We start from the raw sequence: 10,051 nt of genomic DNA on the forward strand, positions 1-10,051 counted from the left end.
GTCAGAAAGTTGAGATGACCAGACTTGTTAAGGTTTAAAGCTCATGAGATAGATTTTGTAAAGCTAATGCTGTAGTTTCCATTTTCCTAACTCCTCCAGGAGTTTGCCGTGCTAATTTACATCCCAGGCTCTATGAGGGAATACACGATTCTCCCCAAAACCGGGCTTTGCAAGGAATGTTGTTTCTGCCCTCTTGTGGCCACGGACCATTTTGCAGTTTTACATCGACGAGAATTCCAGACTTTAATCGCATTTAGGTAATTGCAAATTGCTTTTACTTTAGAGAACATACATAAGTTTTGTATCTCCGAGTCAATTTTCCTGTATAAAATGTATTTAGATATATCTTTCATTTGAATATAATAGTTGATTATTTAGATTATCAAATTAATTACAAAAAATTCTTGTAGTTTATGTCATAACCCAGAATACGAAGCATGACTTGCATGTTACAAGAAACAGTTAAACAGCGTTTATTTTCTAGTGACTGAAATTATTTTAGTTTTAGGGCCTGTGCCCCACTTTTGGTCTGTTCACATGAAAAATGTTGTATAGTTGCATGCGGCAGCTTCTTCACAACTTCAGTGAATCTTTAACTTATTTATAAATTAGCTTTCACATCATGTCAATCAACCAATCAATCAGTCAATCAATCCACTGATTACACCAGTTACTTTAAATTTATCCCAGACTGTTGGCAGGATCAGATCACAGGACCAATTTTTATTTTAGAAAGATCCTATACAGTGTCAAGGTGACCATGTACCCCATATATAAATAATGCTGTCCACTACAGGCTTATAGAGGGTCGAATCATTTCAGTTAAGGCTGCTGCTTATCATAGTTTCTGATAGTCAAATATCCAGAGACAGAATAGGTACACCTGCATGCACAGTGATATCTCTTGTATTTATTAGCTGGTGAGAGTCTGGCAAGAAATTTTGTAGCATGCATGTAAGAGTATATAATGCAATAGTGATTTAAGATAAAAGCATTATAAAAACAAGAATAGATTATTCACTGTCAAATAATACTAACAAATGAGAATATTTTTCTGTTACACATTGGAAAATGGGAAAAAACCCCTGAATTTATACATTACCTGCAAACTTTTTCCTATGTGCTCCTTTTCAGTCAGCCCAAGTTATTGTACCCTCACCTTGGTGATTTCTGGGTTAACTAAGAAAATCACTATTGCACATGTTGTCCCAGTGCCAAACTGTGCACCATCTGCACTTAGCAGCAGAGGGAAATAAGACCCAGAAAGAATTTATCACTAGTTACACATTTGAGATGGGGATGGGTGGGCTCTGAAATCCTCCAGGCCCCAGCCCACCTCCTCCCTGGGTTCATAAAATCGTATGCAGTATAAATATCTGCAGAACATATTTGGTAGGAAATGTCTTGAAATACAGAACTTCCAGAAACATGCAGTGGTGGCTGAGCAGACACAGGAAGAACCTTCTGAAAACTCTGCTCTTTTCCCCTCCCCTGCTCTTACCACAGACTGACACATCAAGAGCAATTCAGAATCACCTGGGCTCACACTTCTTTCAAGAGTCCATAAGCCATATGTGATCCCAGTATAACTACACTATAGGCTGCTCTGCAGTACCTCCACTGGTATTTAATTTTTTCACAGGAATCTAAATTAAACTTCTGACTTTTCTTTCACAGCTGCCAAAAGAAGTCAGCTGCTGAATTGGGCTGTACATTTTCATTTGAAATGTGTCTTGAGGGACAGACAAACCTGCACCTTTCAGAATTGATGATGGTCTCTAAAGGCAAGCAGGTACTTAGTCAAAATGGTAACTACACTCAAAGACAAGCTCAGCACCAAATATGTGCTTTTATGTTTTTCTTGATCCGCTCTCTTCAACAGCAGAGTTCAAAGAAAGTTTGCCTCCATTCTTTTACAAATAAATTTCTCCATATTGGCCATAGAATAAATTCCAAACACTTTTATTGCCCCAAGATGTGGATGTATTTTAAGTACCTGCAGAGTTAAGCAGCTAAGAGAAGCAGATAATTTTTAAAAGTTCCCCTCTGTTCTCCTTCACTAATTCAGCCAAATAGGAAATGCTCCAGGTTTTGGAACAGAGATCCCCCTGCATCCTGCAGACCCAGGTGAGGCAGGCTGTCCCCCGACACCCCATGGAGGACCCCATGCCAGAGCAAGTGGATGCCAGAATGGGGCTGTGACCCATGGGGGAAGCCTGTGCTAGAGCAGCTTTGCTGGCAGGACTTGTGACCCTGCAGGGGACCCACAGTGGATAGTCTGTTCCAGAAGGACAGCACTCATGGGAGGGACTCACTGTGGCAGTTTGTGAAGATGTGCAGCCCATCAAAGGACTCATACTGGAGAAGGCCATGGAAGAGTGTCTCCAGGAAGAGGGACTCCACATTGGAGCAGAGGAACAGTGTGAGGAGTCCTCCCCCTGAGGAGAAAGGAATAGTTAACGGACCCCAATTCCCAATCCCCATTTCCTGCACTGCAGGGGGGGGAGGAGGTGGAGGTAGAGAATTTGGGAGTGATCTTCCTTGTCTTCATCCATGAGACTTTTGTTATATTTTTCCTTAACTGTCTGGCTGAAGATGGAAGTGATATGGTGATTTTGGTAGACTCCTTTTGTCCACCCTGGATCAGCCCACCACAAGCATCTCCACAAATTGTAAACCTGTTTTCAACTGATAACTTGGATATAAAGCTCCTCAGAGATTTATGACATACTTTGAACCTCAGTGATGCAAACTGATTGAATGTTTTCTTTCATGTGAGGTGGGACGGCTTTAGGAACTAGGGGTCAAAATCCAAGCGAAGTTTTGGTTTACAGTATTCCTGATAGTTGCTTCTGGTTTTGAACCATTTTTCATCTATTACTTGTTAGCTGTATATGCACAAATGTGGTATTTGCAAAGACAATTACATGGCTCTGTGTGCCTTACAACATTCATATTGCATTGCTGCATGTCTGTGCATTTGTGCTACAGTATGCAGCATGTGAAGTTTAGCTCCAGTTTCCATTATTTAAACATTTCTTTCAGTGTGGCTGAGGTACCAAGTACATATGAGGAGAAAAGAGATCACATGGTCCAACATTCTGTTGAAAGCATGGCCTTAAATAATTATCTGCTGAGGTATTGCTGTGTGAGACAGAGCAGTAGTTGGGTGCCTCTGAAAATTTGGGGTGTAGCAAAATGAATTTTCCTGTGCAAGGTTTTTCTGACCTATGTCTGTCTTAATCACATGACTCCTTTTTTAAGACCTGCAAACAATGGAAGTGCCCTTCTGGTTTTCATTTCACTTTATGCACTATCAGCATGTTGGAGGATGGTAATAAAAGGATGGAATGAACTTGAATAGCATTTAATAAGTTTTGGGTTTAGAAATCTGTCATAACTATATCCTTTTTTTTCCAGTATTTCAAGTACAATGGTAGCCCACAGAGGTATCTGAGTTTTCTGAAAACCAATCTAGAATATTTCTTCTACCAGTTAATTCTAGGGATCTAAATGGGTAATTTTTATGACAACTCTAAGAGAAACCCATTTTTTGTTGGTTTTCACTAAAAGTTTAATTGGATACAGTTCTGAGTAAAGCCATAGGACTGACCTTCTGGCTAATCACTGCATAGGATACATTATGCACAGATATGAAGAGATGAAAATTGCATTTTGCCCTATCCATTTTTTATGAGATAAAATACACATAAAGATACTGTAAGCCTCTCTTTTCTTTCCTACTGGCACAAATTTTTCTCATCCAGACTCTGTGCTAAAAGATCTGAGTGGCACTAGCTGAGGTCGTTCTACATTATGTCATCAGGAGAGCAGCACAAATGCAAATCAGACATCCATGGCTGTCAATGTATCTGTGCCAGATGTACTTTTGTGGGTGGCACTAATGAAAGCATTTCCAATTCCTGCTAACAGGTGCTCTTTAACTTGGGGAAATTTTTAAAATGTCTTGCTTAAAGTTTGGAAATTTCTAGTGGTCTGTTGTTACTAAGGATAACCCAGGGTTCATACTTTAAAGCAAATGCAAAAGGCAGTTGCAAAAGAAATTGAAAGGAATCTAAGACTGACAGATTTCAAACACAATTCCCATGTCTGGCTCCTTCTGAGGGTAAATCAAAATGTCACTTTACACTCCAGTAAATCTGTCTAAATGGTATATTGAAATCAACCCCATGATGAGCCTTTGGACTTATAAATTAATCAGTACATTGTCAGCTGTCTTCTCTATAAGCTTAAGTCAGGACCTAAAATAAGCCTGGCGTTTTTTTGCATGGAGACTTTAATAATAGGCATAAATATTACTTGTATGGCAAGGAAGGCTGGGAGCTCCTGAACCCTACAAGAATTCATGCCAGAATGTCTCAATAGTCTGTCAATTGATTTACTTGTGTCCTTTCCTTGCTTTTTCCCAATTCATGAATAATATCTGTATGTGGATAATAAATAATCCAGTGAGTGATAGCTAGAGCAATGTATGCTGCCTGTTGTGCCCCTTCTCCTCCTGTTGCACTATCCAGTGATTGTTTTCTTGGCTCATGTGCTCTCAAGCCAAACAGAAATTTTGCACAGCATAGCATAATTCCTACTTTATGTACTTTTCAACTAGCAGTTCCTCTGCTAAGGGAAAATAAATCAATAGCCACCTCCTGTATCCATCTATGAAGCTTGCCATAAGAGGACAACTTAATTGTACCTGCTGCTGGGCCAGTGTTTGGGCTTCTGCTTTCCTCCCACAGCAGCTATCATTAATGCCAATAGATGTGTACCCTTTCCCTGTTGCTAGGTGATATGTGCCTTAAAAAGGCAGCTTCTATTGCTGCTCAGGGATTCTCACAAAGCTTGTTTCCTTTTGGTTAATATGATGTGCAGTGAAGTTTGCAAGACCAGAAACAGCTCAAAGTTCAGGGCATTTCCTTCTGCTGTCCTTATTTGTGCTGATTTGACTGTAAATCACTTAAAGCTCCTGGTTTTCCTGACTGAGGAATAAATGACACCTGTTCTGGTGACAGGCAATTGCAAGACTTCTACTTCATAGCCTGGATCTTTGACTTTCCCCACACACAATTTGTTGACCAGTGTCCTTCAGTATGTTGTACCCAAGTGTTATACTGCAAAGCAGGTCTTTCAACAGCACTTGTTAGGTAAAGTGTTTTCTGAGGCTCAGAGAAATATCTGAAGATTGGTTTGGGACTCTTATATTCAGAAAATGTAACCTCACTGGTTTTTATCTGTTTAGAATTTCCTATCTCTTTGCTATTTCAGGTATAAATGAGTAGAGAGAATAGATATTCTCAGGACTATAGTCTAATTCCTTTGGATTGAATTAGATTCACCAGGCACAGGTTGAATTGTGTCATGTTTCCTGTAGCCTCATAAACTTTGTGGACAGAGGCAACTCAGCCTCTGTCCCATCTATGAATTGATCTGATCAATTTGATAGGGTTTTTTCCCAGGTTCTTGTAAAGATATGTGGAATGTAAGGACATCTGTTATTGGTTTTTCAGCATGAAGACTAAGACAAGAGACAGGAGAAGTAATAAACTCTCAGATACCCAAACCTTGAGGAAGAGGAGGCAACAGGACAGTAGCAAAGAGCAGAACTCTCAGACCACTTCTTGATGGGACTCGAAGAGAGCCACTCAATGCCTTGAGGGGGTTCAGCCAGACACTGAATGGGCACTGTGCATGGACACTGTGAACATGGGTGTGTATGATCTGACAGCAGCCCTCAAGCCAGGCTAGCTGGACAGTAGAGTGAGTGTCTGATTGCCAGCAGCGGAGGAGTCAAAGGGACCTGGAGGTCTGAGGGCTAGGAACTGGACACATTGTCTGGTTCCAAGCTACTGAACAGACTGAGCAGCAAAGGGCTGCTGATGAAGGCACCCATTTGTGTGTGTGATTCTAAATGTCAATTTAAAGCTGGACTAGCTGTGAGCAGAAGAGGTGTAGGAGCCAGCTGCCAGAGAGACAACTTGCCTTTCAGATGTATATCTAAGATGACCCATAAAAAACAGGAAAAGCATTTTCTCAACACTTGATTTTCTTTAGCTGCTCATGACATAAAGGCTATCAGCAGTTTTGATCCTGCTTCTCATTGTTATTATTCACATCACAGGCTTCTTTTTATTTGAACCATGCATCTTTATTAATTTTATGCTTCTTTTAATTCTGCTTAAAATGCTGTAAATTATACAGCCATTGTTCTGAAATTCAGTTTTACAACAAATAGGACATAAGTAGCGCAGAAATAAATAGAATTTATACTACACTGCCACTGAAGTAAACTACTACAACAATCAGTACAGTTATCATTGCCTTATATGTCAAGGGTTTATACAGAAAAAAATGCATTATGCATACATGAAGGCAGGTTTGCATTTCAATTTGCACGTTTCCTTTTCATGACCTTTAGTTTTGAAAACACATTGCAGCTTTTCCAAGTCTTTCAAATTCTGTCTTCATAATTTCACTCCAGTATTAACGTAACTGTTAGAATTCACATCCCTAAAAATACCAGACAAATAAAACAAAAGCTGTTATAGTTAGGTGAGACATTGAGAAAAGAATGAAAGGAATCAAATTAAATGAGAGAGATCCTTGGCCTCTAATATATCCATTATCTTTTCTGGCCTGAACTTCTACTTTATGTATGTGTCAGATGGAGGTCAGGGGTAGCCAACTGAAACTTGGTTACAAGACAAATGGGCAGTTTCAGTAAGGCAGCAGTTATGATAAGAAGAACTGTTGTTGAAGGGCTGGTTTAAATTTTTCTTAGTAATAGCAGGAAATAGTTTTTCTATCCTGAAAAAAATTCTGAGATGTCATAAAAATTCTTCTGTGATAACATGGAATGAAAAATCAAAATCTCAAACGTTGTCTCAGTAAGAAAATATGAAAAAAATAGGATTGGATGAGAAAAAAAAATTTCCAGAATGCTGCCGTTCGGCTTGGAATTTTGTCTTTTTTTAACTCTAATTTGCATAAATTTAGAAAATGGAGGAGTAATTTTTAGGTAAGTTTGTAATCTTATAGTGCTGAAATTGGATATTTTAATGATTCTGAACCTTCTTCACCAAAGCTATGACTTTTCAAAATGAAACCTGGTCTAAAAAAGCATCAAATCTAAGCCTGTCATATGAACATTTTCAGATTTGGCTATTTGGCACCTTCTCATTAAAAAAGGTTTTATAAAAAGATTTTCTACTACTTTTGATGAGGCTTTTTGATTTGATGAGCTGCAATCTTTCTTTTGGCAAATTGAAGTCATATTGAAATGCTTAGGAATATTCCTAGAGGCATTCTAGCTGTATTTAATCATTGCTAACCTACGATTTAATATGCATTTTCATATGTGCCTTGAGCACTTGTGTAGCATTACCTGGTTCGAATTCCTGAACATCTCGAGGCAGATTGACAGCCAGTGACTTCCCAAATCTCTGTGGCAAATTTAGAAGTGATTGACTGGAACCTTTAAAAAGTGGAGATCTCTCAAGCCTGTGTGATACCTTTGGAGCATGATTAGGTATGTTCTCTCCAAAAGCTCTTCCAAATCTCAGGGGCAAATTAGAAAATGGTTTAATGCTTCTTTCTTCTGGATAATTTCTTCCAAATCTAAGAGGTAAATTCACAACAGAATTTGGCATCTTGCTTGCTGTAAAAGGGTTCATTTTAATGATATCTTTTGATCTCCAGTCTTCCATTTCTTCAAAATTGAGACTTCTCTGCTTTTCTTCCAAAATATTATCTTTAATCTAATGAAAAATAATTTAAAAAAGGATATGATCATTTTATAGGGCATTACTCCAGCTACCAATGACACAAAGTATTCAATTTCATACCTCCTTAGAAAGCTGCTGGGTAATGCTCTGATTTTTTTGAATATGTAATGTTTTTTAGATCTATTTGCTAAACTCCATTGTAAAGTGAGCTCCTTCTATGGATTACTTCATATGCTGACGTTGTCCTGCTTTCCTTTTCAGAGCTCTGACCACAAGGGCATATTTCCATATCAGTATCAGCAAATGGTTCAGCTCAAATGGTGTCAGTTGGAAATATTTCTGGGCACAGGTGTCAGTACCTGTGCAGTCAGTTAAGATAGGACAGCAGTTGCTGTCAGGTCCATATTTGCTAGTATCACCACCTGAAGTTCTCTGGAGTGGAAGATGCTGAACATATTTTGTGACTTCACACAGACCCTGACTCTTACTCATCTGCTCTGGATGAAGAGGAGGATGGACCAAGCTACCTGAAGGTATAGCTCATTTCTTCCTCAGCATTGGGTGGATGCTTTGGACCCAATGTCCATCCAGGCTATCAGGCAGGAAATGAATGGAAAGCTTTTGGGTCAAGTTCACATCATACTTGTTCTGGCCTTGCAGCTTAGAGGCTGCCCTGAGTTTTAAATGGCTTTGGTCCTCCACCAGCCTGGGCTCCTAATCTTTGTGCAACCAGCACAAAACACACTTTCTATATCTATGCTGTCATACACTGAAGAATTGAGCCTAGTATATTACCTGTCTCACGAGGTAAAGGGCAGCTATTGCCTGAAAAATAGCTTTATCAGTATGAACCTTCTTATAGAGCAGTGTTCTTTCCTGGGCATATAGAAAGCAACTTACTTTTGTGACAAAAATAAGTTTCCAGGACTTAACAGCAAATATGTACAAATATGGATTTAAATTTCAGTTAAAAACACAAATGCTACTAATAGTAATTTCACTTCCTTATCCCTATTTGTCTTCCCTGCGAGCTTCTCCAGTTACTGGCAGAGAACAGGAATGAGCCATTCTAGTTCATACTTCACGATTTAAACTTTAAATAAACTGTCCCTCTGATTGCACCTGCACACTGCTTCTGGAAGTATATAAAAGCTAGTCAGCTAAAGTCCAGAGGATTTGACTAGCATAATTCAAATTGTATTTTGTTTTGAAGGATGTTTATTATACTGATGATGATAAGTCAAAAAGAGAGGTTGGCTCCCATTTCCAAGGAAGTATTTGCAGGGAAGACATGAAAAATAATAGAGATGAAGTGTGCAAATTTTCTTTGGCACCTATTGAGACATAACAAATGCGCAACCCTGCAAAGAAATTTTTATAGGCAATTTCCAGAGTAAAATTTTAAGACCATTAAGCATATTAGATTTAAAATGTTCTCTGTTTATCATTATTCTTTGAGTATTACAAGCATTTCTTTATTAATTTTGGATTAATAATCTATCTGTTATGTGCATAAAACACCTGACAGGAATGTTAATTGAGGACTCACTGTGTAATAAGAAACATTTCAGAAAAAGTCGCAGCCTAATCACAAAGCTGTACTGCAAGAAAATTGAAACATGAGTTGATTTATACAGTATGTGTGTCTGAGCAAAGGAATTTCTTGAAAATTCTTTTGACATCTTTTGACAAGCTGTTTTCGTACTGCTAGTGCTACAATGCTGAATGCTGTGGAATGAGTTTGGGACGGCCTATACCAAAACATCCAGTGTGCTCAGGATCTGACCCCCAGTCCCCCCAAACAATGTCATAGTAATACAGGTCTTACCTCATAATATTTATCATCATTGTCTTCTCTGCTCTGCAGCCTGGACTTCATTGGTTCATTTAGGCACATGCTGTTTGATGTGAGAAAGACCACTGTAGCTAAAGCAAACAGAATATTGGTTGAAATGACTTTCATTTTTCTCAAGTTAAGCTTAGAGAGCTCAGAATCTGTACAGAAAATAAAACTGCCATCTTTTTATATAATCAGAAAACAAAACAATTTTTTTCACCATGACATCAGTCTCTAAAGCTCCAATTCCCAGTATTAATTAAGGAAGTAATTTGAATATATTGGAAGAATGTTGGGAATTTCTTTTGTGAAGCTTCTTAGACAACATAACTCCTTGTTAGGGACAGGCTGACTTTACAAATATTTTCTTCTGGTGAAGTATGTGTTAATTAGCTAATTTTGAGAGCCACAACAGTAGGGATATACAATAGCTACCATGCTTCATCACTAGTAGACAAAATCACCCTGTTTCTTTCTT

The 10,051-nt window shown here is 38.6% G+C and overlaps 1 protein-coding gene across 1 annotated transcript; it reads right to left on the reverse strand.

Moving 5' to 3' along the window:
• Positions 1-6,076: 6,076 nt before the first annotated feature.
• NPVF (neuropeptide VF precursor) lies at positions 6,077-9,708 on the reverse strand. The gene is made up of 3 exons (XM_053986680.1): positions 9,565-9,708; positions 7,397-7,769; positions 6,077-6,522 (listed from the first exon to the last, which is right to left on the reverse strand). The coding sequence occupies exons 1-3, from the start codon at positions 9,697-9,699 to the stop codon at positions 6,515-6,517; spliced, it is 516 nt and encodes a 171-aa protein (XP_053842655.1). The 5' UTR covers positions 9,700-9,708; the 3' UTR covers positions 6,077-6,514.
• Between the last annotated feature and the right edge of the window lie 343 nt (positions 9,709-10,051).

The sequence above is a fragment of the Vidua macroura genome, chromosome 1 (genome assembly GCF_024509145.1).
Source record: "Vidua macroura isolate BioBank_ID:100142 chromosome 1, ASM2450914v1, whole genome shotgun sequence".
Lineage (NCBI taxonomy): Eukaryota > Metazoa > Chordata > Aves > Passeriformes > Viduidae > Vidua > Vidua macroura.